A 14,984-nucleotide genomic window follows, 5' to 3' on the forward strand; every position below is an offset into this window, starting at 1 on the left:
CTCTTCTCGGCTGCGGGGCGTTCCTTGTTGAATGAGCATCTGTTGAAGTTTCTGTTTGTGTGTCTGATGTCAGACGCACGCACAGAGACTTAGACAGATACTCCTTCATCAAGCCATGCCCCGCAGGCGAGAAGAGAAGTTCGTCTCTGTCAGCAGAGGTAGGCGAAGGCTTCGGGGGAGGTTTTTCGGAGGAAAGGGTGGAGTCCAGAGGGTCGCGGCAGGGGGGTCCAGGGGGCAGTAACGCGTAGGGGGTGTGTTGCAGTCAGAGGGAGGCGGGAGTGTGTAACTCGTTGTTAGGGGAGCGTGTTTCCCTACTCCTCCCTTTCCGTTGCGTTCATTTCGTTCACCGAAATTGTTCCGCCCTCGACGTCATCACGTTCGACGCGAGGGCGTGACAGAGAGACATGGTCAGTGGAGAGGCTTCACCACCACGAACTAACGAACCCTTCACGGAAGAGGGTGGAGCTTGGGGCTTCATATTTCCTGCAAACAATAGATCATAACATGGTATTCATTAGAACGTTGGGGTTGCGAATTATGTCCGGATGGGGCGTGGCTGAGGGCGGGTGTACGAGTGAGAGTGAGTGGTGCTGACAGGCTACAACAGTACAGGGCTTCAGTGTTTCCCTGCCACACAGCTTCAGAATTGGAGGTGAGAATTATTTATATAGATAGAGAAAATGTGTATGTATGTATATGACTTTCCTCATTCCCATTTTCTAATTTCAGTAAGCAGATGTTCCTGCTTCTGGATATAAGTTTATCCACACAATGAGATATTTCTGAAAAAGTAGTATGCTTATACTTTGTTGACCTGATGCTGTTGAATATAAGCCTAAAAAGACTGAATTGTGTTTTTCATCAGCAATGAGTCTGACGTAGTTGAGAACCTAAACGAGATCTACCAAACGGGAACATTTGTGCAGATCCATGAGATGCAGGACCTTGGAGACAAGCTGCGTATGATTGTCATGGGACACCGCAGGTAAGGATCCTCTTAGTTATAAAAAGGGAAGACACCTTTCTCTCCTCCTAGTCCTCTGCCCTCAGTGAGTAGGAGAGGGGAATGAGGGTACATTAGTTTGCAGAAGTAATCATGTTGTGGCAATCAGTATTTGAGCGTGATGTTGCCTTTGATGGTTTGAGGATTTTACAAGTTGACCTCCCTGGGGATATTCATTTTTTCTGTTTTCATCTTCATTCACTACACATTTGAAATATGTTTTGCATACATCTTGACATTATACAGACTAATTATTTTGACTTGAAAAATTAACCTATCAATATAAACCTCACTGTACAATCACCGAAAGTATTCATAAAGCACCTTCTATGTACACAGTGCTGTACTGTCAAAGAGCCATTATCTATTTATAAAGAACTATTGAGTAGAGAGGTGTGGTAGCCATGTTAGTCCACTTTTAAAGGTAATCTCCGAGGACAAGCAGGCTGATAATTCTCACCAATGGGTCATCGTCCGCGACGGCCCAGGAGACCGGAACAAAAATTTTGAAAGCAAAAGGAGTCTCTGGAACGTTCCGTCGTGCGGGGTGAGCACAGTGCGCATGCGCGAATGGCTTCCCGCCCGCGACGTGAGCGTGCCCTTACTCAGTTTCTTTTTGACCGCGAATCTTGGCAGTCACGGATTCCGCTGCTGCTAGAGTTTTTTTCTGGCTCAGGAGACTGGCGTTAGCGTTTACCGCTACCCTCTTGTTTATTTTTCTTCATTCTATTAGTCTTAGTGTTAAAATAAAAAAAAAAATTGTTTATTTCCTTTTAATTTCTTAGTTTTTGTTATCTCTCCAAGTTTTCTTCTTTTTTCGTTGCGGCTGGGACTTCTTCCCCTTTTTGTGCCTTTTTCTTCGGCACGATCGAGTCCTTTAGTTTCGCTGCCACCATTTTTACGTCCATGTCATTGAGGACTCCCAGCGACTTCAAGCGTTTTACTCGCTGCAACCGGACCATCTCGGGTACCGACCCCCACGCGTGGTGTCTCCAATGCCTTGGGCCCGACCCATCTGCCAGCTTGCCTGTAAGTTGTGTCTTTTGATGAAGAAACGGACCCAAGTAGCTCGGGAGGCTCAACGTGAGAAACTTTTTTCTGATCGGTCCGGTCCTTCGATGTCGGCGGCATCGGCGTTGAGGGAAGCAGCGACATCGAGAGCGCAGGTAATGGCTGCTGAACGATCACATTGTGCTGGGAGCAGTGAAGCATCGAGTGAGTCTCCACCTATCTCGAGGCCTACTGCTATACAGGCCCTCCGGGACCGACCTTTGTTGGACCCGGCCCCGAGGAGGCGTGAGGATTCCACGTCCTCCTCGGTACCATGGAGTTTTGATGACGGGCGTTGAGCAAAGGCTAAGAAGCACCGTTATCGATCACCTTCCATGCACGGTACCGAGAGCTCCGGAGAGCCGAGGGAGTCAGCACCCAAGAAGCATCAGCACCGGGAGGACCGCTCATTCTCCATACAAGAAGTGCCAATGCGTCGGTCATCTGGCAGCCTGGTACCGGCTCTCAAGCCCCCTCAGATTCTGGCACCGACTCCTGCACCGGCCCCCCCCAGCCTTTTCCGATGGAAGCTCTCGACGAGCGCATCAGGGCCCTTCTTCCAGAGCTTCTGGAGGGATTGCTGCGCCAATCTGTTTCAGTGTCAGGGGTGCTTGTGCCTTCTGTACTGACTGCGGAAGCGGCATCTGGGCCATCGCCTGTGGTGAGGTCTCCATCCTCCGTGCCGCTTGCGGTGGCGGCATCGGCCGCCACCCGGGTCGATTCCCCCTCGACGTCTGTGGAGGAAGCTTCGCCGGAGTCCAGGCAAGGGTCGACTTCTCGACATCACCCATGAGGTTGTCGTTCCTCAACGTCGAGACAGGCTCGTGTTCGGGCTGTTCTTTGTTTTGAGTGAGCCTGGGGGCTAGAGATACCCTATTGGTGAGAATTGTCAGCCTGCTTGTCCTCGGAGAAAATGAAGATACATACCTGAAGCAGGTATTCTCCGAGAACAGCAGGCTGATTGTTCTCAAATACCCTCCCTTCTCCCCTTTGGAGTTGTTCCAGTTCTATATTTTGCTTTTTATTAAACTGAGTAAGGGCACGCTCGCGTTGCAGGCGGTAAGCCGTTCGCGCATGCGCACTGTGCTCACCCCACGTGACGGAATGTTCCAAAGACTTCCTTTTGCTTTCAAAATTTATGTTCCGGTCTCCTGGGCCGTCACGGACGACAACCCATTGGTGAGAATAATCAGCCTGCTGTCCTCGGAGAATACCTGCTACAGGTATGTATCTTCATTTTATTGGACATAACTTAATACATTTCTTGATTAGCTTTCGAAGGTTACCCTTCTTCGTCAGATCGGAAATAAGCAAATGTTGGTAGATGACAGTATATATAAGTGAAACATCACAGCATTTCAGTGGCAGTCTAACAGGATGGAGGTGAATAGGTGAGAGACAGGGAGATATGCATGGAGACAGGAGGGTGACAAACAAAGCAGTACATTTCTATGGTTTATAATGGGCTAGAAAACCCAGATCTTTAAGTCTTATCTGGTGGGTGTCAAAATATTTAATCATTCTGACTTCAAAGGTCTTACGTTCCTGTATTGTTTTAAAGTTACCTTTCAGGATTCTTACTATGAAATCACTGGTACAGTGTTCTGGTTTTGTAAAGTTCCGCCCTACAGGCATGACATCCTGGCTGACACTGGCAATTTTCATATGATGTCTATGTAAATTAAATCTTGTCTTTAGCATCTGGCTTGTTTCTCCAATATACTACTACTACAAATCATAGCACCCTTCGTCACATTTTTACACTGAATGATGTATACATTGGAAGATGAGCATGTAAAGGATTCCTTTATGTTGAATATTTTTCCTTTGTGAATGACTGTGGGGTCCTGTGAAATGTTTTGGCATAGTTTGCAGCTGGATATATTGCTAGGATGTGTGCCATTCTCTTCTTTTTGAGTCTGTGTTGGGAGCTTACTTCTAATTAGCTTGTGTTTTAAGTTGGGTGACTGTCGGAAAGCCAGCACTGGTGGGGATGGGAATATCTCTTTCAGTAATTCATCCTGGAGTAGAGGCTGCAGATCTTTTATAATTTTGTTAATTTTTCCAGCTCTGGGTTGTATGTCACTATAAGGAGGATTCTGTCGGTGACTTTTTTTTCCTTGTACTGTAGCAGATTTTCCCTGGGTGTTTTGAGGGAGGAGGCAATATTCTTGAATATTATTTTGGGGTTGTAGAACTATTAGAATTCACAGTGCAGTGGCCACAGAACAGAAAGGCAGAAAAGGTCCTTTAGCTGGAAACTGTAATTTTCTGACGATAAGATAATTAAGCCGCTTAGGATCTTTTGTTTTTTTCTGTAGTATTTTGTCTTTTTGTATTTTGCTTTATGTAGCAGCCGCTATTGTGGAAGGTCTGTTGGTCCATATGTATGTAGAAACTTTTAGTTTCAGAAGTACATGTGCTTCTGAAAAGAAAAGGTCAGTTATTGAAGTGGAAGCGGAGGAGTGGCCTAGTGGTTAGGGTGGTGGACTTTGGTCCTGGGGAACTGAGGAACTGAGTTCGATTCCCGGCAGAGGCAGCTCCTTGTGACTCTAGGCAAGTCACTTAACCCTCCATTGCCTGCCGCATAGAGCCTGCCATGAGTGGGAAAGCGCGGGGTACAAATGTAACTAAAATAAAATAAGAAGATGCTTATGCAACAGTGGTGAAAGAACTGATGCTAGAGGGGTCTTCAACTTCCTCTGACACAAGAAGAGCAGGAAACCCACCTGGCCTTGACAAATGCTAACAAAGTAGGAGGGAAGAAGAGACAGAAGAAAAGGGAGGGAAGGAAGAAGAGCAGCGGAAGAGACGGCTGATACCTATACTGATAGGTTATTCTTTAGCGTCTAACTGCACCAGTATGTACGATTGGGTTGTATTCCTTACTTACCAGCAGATGGAAGTAGAGATAGTGGTGGTGATAATAAGAAAAGTCAAAGGGCTGGTACTGTGTGGAAAATTCCAGTATTTTCTCTCCCTCCAGTAGATGGTAGGTTGTGTAGGCTGGTATCCCTGGTCCCTGAACTAAGGCTGCACTGTTTGTTAGAACCCTAATGACCTCATTCCCAGGACTATGGTCCACAGACCTGACATAGTAGAGCGTAGGACTTGGCTCTGCAGCCCCAACTTGGTGAGGCTTTTAGCTCAGCCCCATGAGGCCCTTGCCACAGAGGTTGTGGGGCCCTCATTCTCGTTTTCCTGCACTCTTTCAGGAGTGCCCCTTCCCCTAAGCTCCCTGCAGCTTCAGGTGGGCCAAGGGTATTTATTGAATTTAATCTGGCCAGGGTTTCTGGTCTACCATTATTCCACTGTTGCCACCTGTTAAGGGAGTAAAACTAATTAACAAAAAAAAAAAAAAAAGAAAGCCCACACCAAAGAGCCATGTGGGAGTAGCGGGAGTCCGATGAGTCCTGGACTGTAGTCACATCCAGACACAGCGCAAGCTGGAGCCCAGTAGCTATGTAGCTAAGCAAGCTGGTGCTGCACTGCCTGCAGGAGTCAACTCCCAGTTCCCTCTGCCTGCAGTGTGATGGACCATTTCGACATAGGAAATGGCCCCAGGGGTGGGAATGCTTTGGTGGTGGTGGTGGTGATGGGGGGGGGCTTCTCCTAGAGGCCTGTGAGACCCCTCCTGCCTCTGCATCAGCGCTAGTGAACAGTTCTAGCCCCTGTTGAGGATTGATATGTGGGAGGGGGTTTGGGGGCTAGGGGTCCTTCACCTGCCCCAGGTCCAGGGCTCGGGATCAAGAGTTCAAATTGGCTGCAACAAATGGTCCTGCTGTTAAGCAGGCACTGGCAGTTAATGCTGGTCCCCTTATGCTAGTAGTATCCCCACCTGTCTCCTAAGGGGTAAATGGTATAGGATATTTCCACTAGGGCCCCTTATCAGCTGGGTGCTCCACAGACTAGCATGTCGTTCATTTCTGGTGGCTCAGGATTGGCCCTGAAGGTCGTGGTATGCAGCTTTGTTGGGTTCCTTGTGGAGTCCCTGCTTCCTCTTCCCAGAGGTTGTGGACTACTCAGACAGGGTCCGATGGAAATGATATGTATCCCTACTGGCGAAGAGGAGGCACCTAAAGAGGTGGGGATTTTTTCCTGTTGTTCTAGTCATGTTGCTTAGGGCCCACAAGTTGCCAACTTCCTTGGATCTTGAGCAAGTCTGGAAGGTTTTTGAGGGGTGATGTGATCAGCGCTTCCTCCCCCCATTGAAAACCCAGATTCCGGAGGTCCTCAGCTCTCTGCAGCAGGGTTTTAACCAGGGTTTGACCCTGAAGTCCCTCAAGGTTCATCTGGCAGGTTTTTCCTGTAACAGGGGCAAGATTCTTTCAGTTGTTCTGTCAGCTCATGGGGACATTGCATGGTTTCTGATGGGGATCGCTTGTTCTTTTGATTTTAGATGGGGTACAAAAATGAAAACGTACTTAATATCAAACAATACAAAATAACAAAACATAACTAAAATAGACAAGTCAATGAGCCGTGTTAAAATTTACAGCTTCTGTTTTGTCCCTTTCTTCCCTGTGGGATTTGAATTTGATGCTTATCGTTCTTGTGGGTGCTCCCTTTGAATAGTTGAGGGCTATGTTCCTGGAGGAAATCTTAGATTGAAGATGGTTTCCTTAGTAGCCATTGCTTTGGCCAGAAGAGTTGAGTTTCAGAGCTTCAGGCTCTGTCTGGCCAGGATCCATTCATCTCCTTTTTCGAGGACGTGTGCATCCGTATGATTCCCTCCTTTCTTTTAAAGGTCATTTGATGTTAATCGCAAGGTCTGTTTGCCCTCATTTCTGGCTCAAGCTTTGGACCTGAAGGCCAAGAAACTCCATAAGCTGGATGTTTCTAGGATCCTCTTTCATTATTTACAGGAGATGAACGCCTTTTTGCTCTAAGGGCCAGGTGGTGGTAAAGGTTACCATTACCTGCTCGATAAAGGCAGCCATTGAAACTGCCTATTTATGCAGGAGCAACCAGGTGCCTTCTGGCTTTCATCACACTCATCTTCTGCTTAGATGACTTCTTGGGCAGAGGCCCAAGCAGTCTCACTAGAAAATATCAATAAAGTGGCATCCTGGTCGTTGCTCCATTTTTTTTTTGGGGGGGGGGGGAGGGGGGAAAGCACTACAGACTGGTTGTGCTAGCCAGAGCCTGCTCAAACTTTGGCAGAGCCATCATTCAAAGGACCTTGGCTTCCTTGTCCATTGAATTTCTGCTTGGGTACACCCAGTCATACAAGTTGGTACAGCTGGATGCTAAGGAAGGTGAGATTTAGTTATACCAGTTAATTTCTTTTATTTTAGCCTTGTTTATTTATATTTTGCTCACACCTTTTTCAGTAATAGCTCAAGGTGAGTTACATTCAGGTACTCTGGATATTTTTCTGTCCCAGGAGGGCTCACAATCTAAGTTTGTACCTGAGGCAATGGAGGGTTAAGTGACTTGCCCAAGATCACAAGGAGTATCAGTGGGATTTGAACTGGCCACCTCTGGATTGCAAGACCGGTGCTTTAACCACTAGGCCATTCCTCCATCTGTAACCCTCCCTGGAAGACTTTAGTTCAAGGAGGTATTTACTTCTCTCTCTTTAGTGGTGTTCCTTTAATTAAAAAAAAAAAAAAAAAGGCAGTTCATTAGGTATAATTACTGCTGCAGTGGTTTAAGTCATGGGTGTAGTATATGGGACCTTCCGAGGCATAATAGTTTTCCACAGAGCATCAGCCCCTATACTGGTTGATATCGCTGGGAAAAGTCAGTTTCTCTACCTTCATCTGCTGTTAGAGGATACAGTCCAATCGTACAGACTGGTGCAGCAGGGCTAAAGGAAAGAAAGTTAACAGATATGATTTAATTTCAGCATTTTTCAACTGCTTATTTGCATAAAGCCACTCATGAAACATAGGGGCTCATTTTCAAAGCACTTAGCCTCCCAAAGTTCCATAGAAACCTATGGAACTTAGCCTCCCAAAGTGCTTTGAAAATATGCCTCATAGTGTACCTTTGTGCGTTGCTTAGAGTATACATTTTCAACTTGTCTGTCCCTTCTTCCTCACCACCTCCTTTCTGCTTTTGTTTGTTAGATTAGTGTTTGAGTCAGCATTCTAGAAACTCACCAAAACTGGTTTGGTTGCTCCAGGAAATGGCAAGCCCATCTTTCTGTTGTTTGCCAGTGCTCATCACACCCTCAGTAACTTGCTGTCTCATGCCTGGGAATTACCTGAAGAAGAAACAGTATGTTATCAGCTATCAGCACTCAATCTCCACTTCTGCCGGTGAAAACAAGAGAGCTTGGAAGATAAAGCTCACAATTCCATCTCTCCTTGGGTTTAGACATGCACAATATGATTAAGAGGATGTCATTCCTTCATTGTAAGCACAGCCCTGGGGACTGATCCATGGGTACATTTTTATGGATGGAAGGTTACCAAGTTAAATTTAGTTATGTTAATTCAGAGAAAATCGGGAACTTGGGTCCATACACTCATCATGGATTACACGATTCTTCCTGTGTTAGATGAGGCATGTTTAGCAATCCTACTTAAATGGATATCATGGCTGAAAATCCACATAAAGATGTGGTAAAGTCATCCCTTATCTGTATGAGTCAGCCACTAGTTGACCTACTAGTTACAGCCATACGTCTCCTTGACTTAATCCAGTGGCCTATCTCCCCCTCTCCCAAGCAATATTTTTCCACCAGGATAATAGCAGTCAAAGTAACTGCCAGAAACTAACAAGTCAGTTACCTGAACATCCAGTCTCTTGGGCTCCTGGGGCTACCCCCAAACCTGCTGGCACCACGGTGCCAACCCAGTTACCCTCACATTGGTGCTAATTCTACGGGTACTTCTACCCCTAGAGTTTACAACATTAATTAAAACACTTTGTTGTCCACTGAAAAAAATTCCTGCAGAGTTTAGTCACTTGCTATACAGCCTTTCATTTGGCACAGGAAAGTACTCTACAATTGCACCTGCTTTTTCTGTGGGTCATTTTTTTTTTTTAAATTGGGAACACCTTGCTTACATTTTATTTGCTTTCTATACTGCTTATCCAAACAATCAAAGCAGTTTAAAATAAATACAAGCATAAAAATGACATATAAGGGGCCGTTTTACTAAAGCTTAGTGTGTGTTAATGGGCATTAGCACAGACTAAATGCTACACAATCCTGTTTTATACCTACAGGCGCACACTAATGTCCATTAGCGCGCTAAGGGGCCCTTTTACAAACGTGCGTATAACATGCGTAAATTCAGCATTACCACCCGGCTAGCGTGTGCACCTGGTGGTAATTCCGAGTTTGGTGCGCACCAAAAATCCACGGTAGAAAATAATTTTCTAGCGCAGTGGCGTTCCCGGTGCTAATCGGCAGTGGGCGCGCGCGGGTAACGTGAGTATTTACCGCTAAGTCAGTGGGTGGTGTTAAGGGCTCAGGCCATATATAGACACATGCTGGTTTTCATTTTGCCGCACATCCATTTCCCGGCCCAACCCCACCCCCCCCCCCCCCCCCCCCACATTTTTCCAGATGCGGTGGAGAAATGGTTCAACGTGCATCCAATACACGTGACCACACTATCACAGGCTATTTTTTGGCGTGCCTTTGTAAAAGGGCCCCTCAGCTTTTTAGTAAAAGGGTTCCAAAATATTCATACAAAGCAGTAATTGACATAAATTACATATTCAATCAGATGCTTTTCCAAACAGAAAAGACTTCCTGAGTCCTTCTGGGTACAAGATAGTTTTTCTCTTGCCATAAAAATGCGGAAGCAAATTCCTTATTTCAGGATTAAAATAAAAAAAGACATGTAAATGAGTAAATTTTTTGTAAAAACCACAATAAAGGAACACTTAAAAAATGTAGTAGGCTAGATTGCAATTTTCTGTGCGGACCATAGTTTTCAAAAGAATGTTGCAGATGAACAATTATGGATTATGATGGGTCCTAAAAGTCAAACACAGAGTTTTAAACAGCATGTGGAACATAACTGGCAGCTTTAAAGTTGGTTACATGATCCATTTTCCTATATCAGCAAAAGTCAAGCAGCAATATTTTGAGCTAATAGCAACAGATTAATAGTGCTTGCTTGAAGACTAGTATAAATTGTTACAATAATCCAAACCTGAAAGAGCAAGAAGCAGGTCACTCTCCGAAAATCATCAGTTTCAAGAACATCAGACCTGTGTGTGGTGGTCCTTGCTATATCCCTGGGAACTCTTCCAGAATCTGCAGGTAAAAATTCAAAGCTGTTATTTTTCATGGGTGAAATGTATTTTTACTTACAGGCTGGGCTCTCAGTATTGTCCTCGGTTTCTCATCTTGTATAGCTTTTTGGTGCAGATCTTGCACCATAAAACTCAGGGTACCAACTTTTCACACACCCATTTTTTCACATTTCACCCAATGATGATTTGAGGTGGCAAACCTCTGATTGTGGGAGTAGTACTACTGACCCTCAGTTCCAGGCATATGCTCTTAACACATTTTTCAACAACATTAAGTTCTCAGTATCCTAGGTCTGGCCTCATGAAGCAGGTCAGACCTGTAGCAGCCCTGCTCTTCCCAAAGGCGCTCAACCAGATGTGTGATGTACTAAGATGAAAAGAAAGTGTATGTTTAGTGCATCCTAGTCTGGTGACTGGGTGGCAGATTTGATTGACTGGAATATGGTTATATGCACGTAGTTTTCTAAATTTAAAATCATTTCTTTATTTATTTGGATTTTGCTCACACCTTTTTCAGTAGTAGCTCAAGGTGAGTTACATACAGGTACACTGGATATTTCTCTGTCCCAGGAGGGCTCACAATCTAAGTTTGCACCTGAGGCAATGGAGGGTTAAGTGACTTGCCCAAGATCACAAGGAGCAGCAGTGGGATTTGAACCGGCCACCTCTGGATGTCGAGACCGGTGCTCTAACCACTAGGCCACTCCTCCATTCCTTATGTATGTTGCATTCTGCCGAAATGCAGAGTGAGTCATGCTGCTCTACCTGGAAGAAACTAAATTCTTAATGTTTTGATGCCTTTTTATGGACTTGCACAAGAATTATGCAACAGTGTATTAGAGCTTTTGAAACCACATAGGGTTCAATTTGAGATGTCTGTCAGGTGAAACTAAGAGCTGAACATAGATACCAGTAAATATTCTTCCTCCTGTACCCATCCTCAAAGGCCTCGGCAAGCATTCTAATCTGCTGCTCCCAAACATCTAACTATATAGGTGCCAGTATTTCAAAATGATTAGGAGTGCCAAACACTAGACAAATTACCCCATCCCTCGACATAGTGTTTAATATCAGGGGTGCTCAGCACCTACTGATACCCATAGAGCTGGCTCCTATGCTTTTGACCTTCCTAGGTACCCATTTGCTTCCAGCATCCCCTGTGGTACAGCCCAACTTGTCGGCTGTATGGGTAGATGTGTCATCGATCGACATCCTATATGCACTGGTAGTTACTCTAGTTCCCTTTCCCCTCCCCCAAAGATAGGCTACATCGAGAGCTATCTGAAAAAGCACCTTTGTGAACTTGGAAGCTCACGGATGACACATTTTATTTTGTTGGTCCAATGAAAGGTATTACAGTGAATCCAAATCCTGGGTTAGTGCTGAGAGACCCTACCTTTTCTCTCCAACCAGTAAAATGACCGATCCATTCTTGATGCTCACATCCTTCACCGTTTCGTTTTCCCCCAACTGTCTTCCATTGTAGAAGAAGGATTTCTTCCAGGATGTAACTCCTTGTTTGACCAAGTGAACTCTCAAGTCCTTTATGGTGTCTTTGGGACGGACGGTTAAAGGCACCATTTGCCCTTCTTCAGGCAAATGTACCAGGATGGCATACTTCACCCAGGGCAGAGTGAAGTTTTTCAGCGTTTCCATACTAACCCGCTGATGCAGAAAAGAGTGCAAGAATAAAAGAGCTGTAGCAGCTGCCCAGCCAGAATTTTCTGCCTGAGAGGCTCTTGCTAGGTTTTTGGAGAGGTTTGTCAAGTGAACACCCTGAAACTGCAGTTCTACCTTTCACAACCGCGTTCTTTGCATTTCTGCCTGAACATGTTCAAAGTCACTCCCCCAGTCCAGGGAGCAGCTTTACCTATTTCAACAGTTTAAATAAAACTAACACATCTGTCTTGGATTTCTCTCCTATCTGATCTACTGTAATTCCAGCTCAGTTTTCCGACTTGTGACATGGACATCAGGGATACGTTCACAGTTTATCAGATTTATTATACATCTACAGTACATAAAATTTGTGTGGCGCAGTAAGAATAAACAAAAATAAAACACCTTTACAAATGAAATAGCAGAATACATAAAATTAACAGAATCCAAAACTAGATTAAAAAAATATTTAACTTATGACTTAAAATAAAACCCAGTTTAAAATCCCAAAATATATAACTTATGACTTAAAATAAAACCAGTTTAAAATCCATGGAATTCTTCTGCAAGTACATGGGCCTTCCTGTCAAGGCACAACTTTCTTGGTACTGAAGCAAAAATTCTCATTTTGATCACTGTTTCTCTTGCAGCCTTGTATCCAGAAGGCTCTGACTTATTAGGTATAGCTGAAATTTGGTTTGGGAGAGACTTGCAACCTTAGGGGAATAAAGTATTTATTTTAGAAATCCTGTTCATGAGATAGATGTGAATATGCTGGCATATCCACTTTTATATTGCATTGTCATTGAAACCGCCATGTTAGAAATGGCATGCTGTGAACGTTGATCTGTGTTAATGTGGAAAGGGCAACATCCAGGAAAGAAGTGTGCTGGGGCGTGACCTGGATAGTGCTGTATTATGGATTTTCAGAAATGATTATGTATAGCACATGGACTTTCAGAGCAGGAGATGTAAACATTGGTATCTACATCTGCTATAAAACACATCCATATGCAGGCTGTACCTGCCTGGACTTACAGTGTTTCGGCTGACTGGAGGAGATTGAGAACGAGTTGTTTGATGATTGGCAACTGTGTGCATCCTGGTGTATAAATTTCCAACTCCTCCTGCCCTGGTTTCCAGGCTTCTTCTGGGACCACACAAACTTTTCCCTGCAAGCCTCCTGTGGGCACCTCTTTCCTGTTGCCTCGGGCAAACATCCCCTTCTACTCTCGGCCTCCATCTGTGAGGCCACATGGGCCCAGTGTGTGTGTCTGAAAGCCTCACCACCCCCACCTGTCCTCTGTCTCTGTGTTCGGTGACTGTATCACTGCATGTGTGTCTGTGTCTTTGTCTTAGTGCTGGTGGCATGTGAGAGCCTGAGTGCTGGTGGGGATATTCCTTGGTTCCTGGGATAATTGGGGTGGTGTTGTGAGCATTTGGTTTCTGGGAGTGGGGTTATTCTGGTGTAGAGAGTGAGATACTTGATGTGCTGTGGGGGTTGGGGAACGCTTGGGGTGCTAGTTGAGGGAGCCAGGAGACATGCCACTCCTGACAGATTGGGCAGAGCAGACACTACTGCGTGAAGCACGTAGGGAATAGAAGAGGGCTAGCAGGAAGCATCCCTATCATAGGCTCTGAGAACCTGGAGAAAAGGGTTACATTCCCACTGGAGCTCCTTGTGACCATGGGCAAGTCACTTAACCCTCCATTGCCCCAGGCACAAAACTTATATTGTGAGCCCCCTAGGAATAGAAAATGTACATACAGAAAGGTGGTATATTAAATCCATGCCCCTTTCTATAGGCCCAGTTCCCAGTTCCTAGACCTCACTGATGAATATTGCTTCACCAGGTTCTGCTTTGAAAATGCAGCCATCCACCATCTTTGCCTGGAGCTAGAGCCTGTCCTGTACTCCTGCATAAACAGGGGGCAACCCGTGTCTGTTCATCTGAAGATCATTTCAGTCTTAAGTCTTTTTTTGCCACTGGCATTTTCCAGTGAGTACTGGCTGTTACAGCCAGTCAGCCATTTCACAATGCATCACCCACTTTCTCATGACCTTTCGAACCTTTGACTACACAGCCTTCTCCCAAACTATGCAGCATAAACAGTAAATGATGACTCAAATGTATGCTATAGACCACTTCCTATCTGTACCTGGGGTAATAGACTGTTGCCATCAGGCCCTCAAGAGGGAGGGAGGGAGGGCCGGCCAGCCACCTACTGCAACAGAAAAGCCTTCAATTCCCTGAACATGTAGGGGGGGCTACAATGTCCTGGGTGAGATTTTAGATGTCTTCCCCCATTTCCTAGGATCCTGCCATGATTCCTACATCCTCCAGCACTCAATGATCTATCAGAGGTTTGAGAGCAGAGAACTCACTGATGCCTGGCTGCTCAATAAATCCTGCAGCTACCCACATTCACACTGGTGCTGGCACATGAATTCGGACCCCTGTGCCACCATTTACCTCTCACCACACATGTGCATAGCCAATATGTACTCACCACAGTTCACAGCTGCTGTCACACACTAGACTGAAGTATGCTGCCTTCCATCCTGCACAGGTGATGGGGATACCCCCAAAGGAGGTTGCTGAGGACTATCATTGTGGCACCACCCCCGGAGGCAGAGGAGCACTACAGCAGAGTCCACTGCAACACCAGGTCATCATCAAGAAATCGTTTGGTATGCTGAAAAGCTGCATCTGCTACCTGGACCAGTTGAGGCAGGGAGGGGACTGCTGAGTAGGCCTGAAAATATCTGTAAGACCTTCATGATCTGTTACATGCTAAACAGTTACACAAAAGTGCAGACTTCTCCTGCAACAGGAAGAAGAGATGACAGGCCACAACACTGAGGAAGATGCTGGCCCACATACACAAAGTGAGTCGTCTCCACCACACCAGCTTAGCGTGAACAGCAAGGATGAACTCATCCATAGGCGTTTCTAGTGACTGTGCATTTACTAACATAAACACATTTTATGGCGTTATATGATACATGTGCACTGATCCTGTCAGGTTCTCACGGATAGTCTGGAAT

At 45.4% G+C, this 14,984-nt stretch overlaps 1 protein-coding gene across 1 annotated transcript in view; it reads left to right on the top strand.

The window, feature by feature from the left end:
* The window catches only part of LONP1 (lon peptidase 1, mitochondrial), a 277,190-nt gene that overhangs the window by 33,311 nt on the left and 228,895 nt on the right, over positions 1-14,984 (top strand). The window contains exon 3 of the mRNA XM_030219602.1: positions 866-985. Within this exon, the coding sequence (XP_030075462.1) occupies positions 866-985 (120 nt within the window). The remainder of the gene's footprint in view (positions 1-865; positions 986-14,984) is intronic.

Source organism: Microcaecilia unicolor, chromosome 11 (assembly GCF_901765095.1).
Source record: "Microcaecilia unicolor chromosome 11, aMicUni1.1, whole genome shotgun sequence".
Classification (NCBI taxonomy): domain Eukaryota; kingdom Metazoa; phylum Chordata; class Amphibia; order Gymnophiona; family Siphonopidae; genus Microcaecilia; species Microcaecilia unicolor.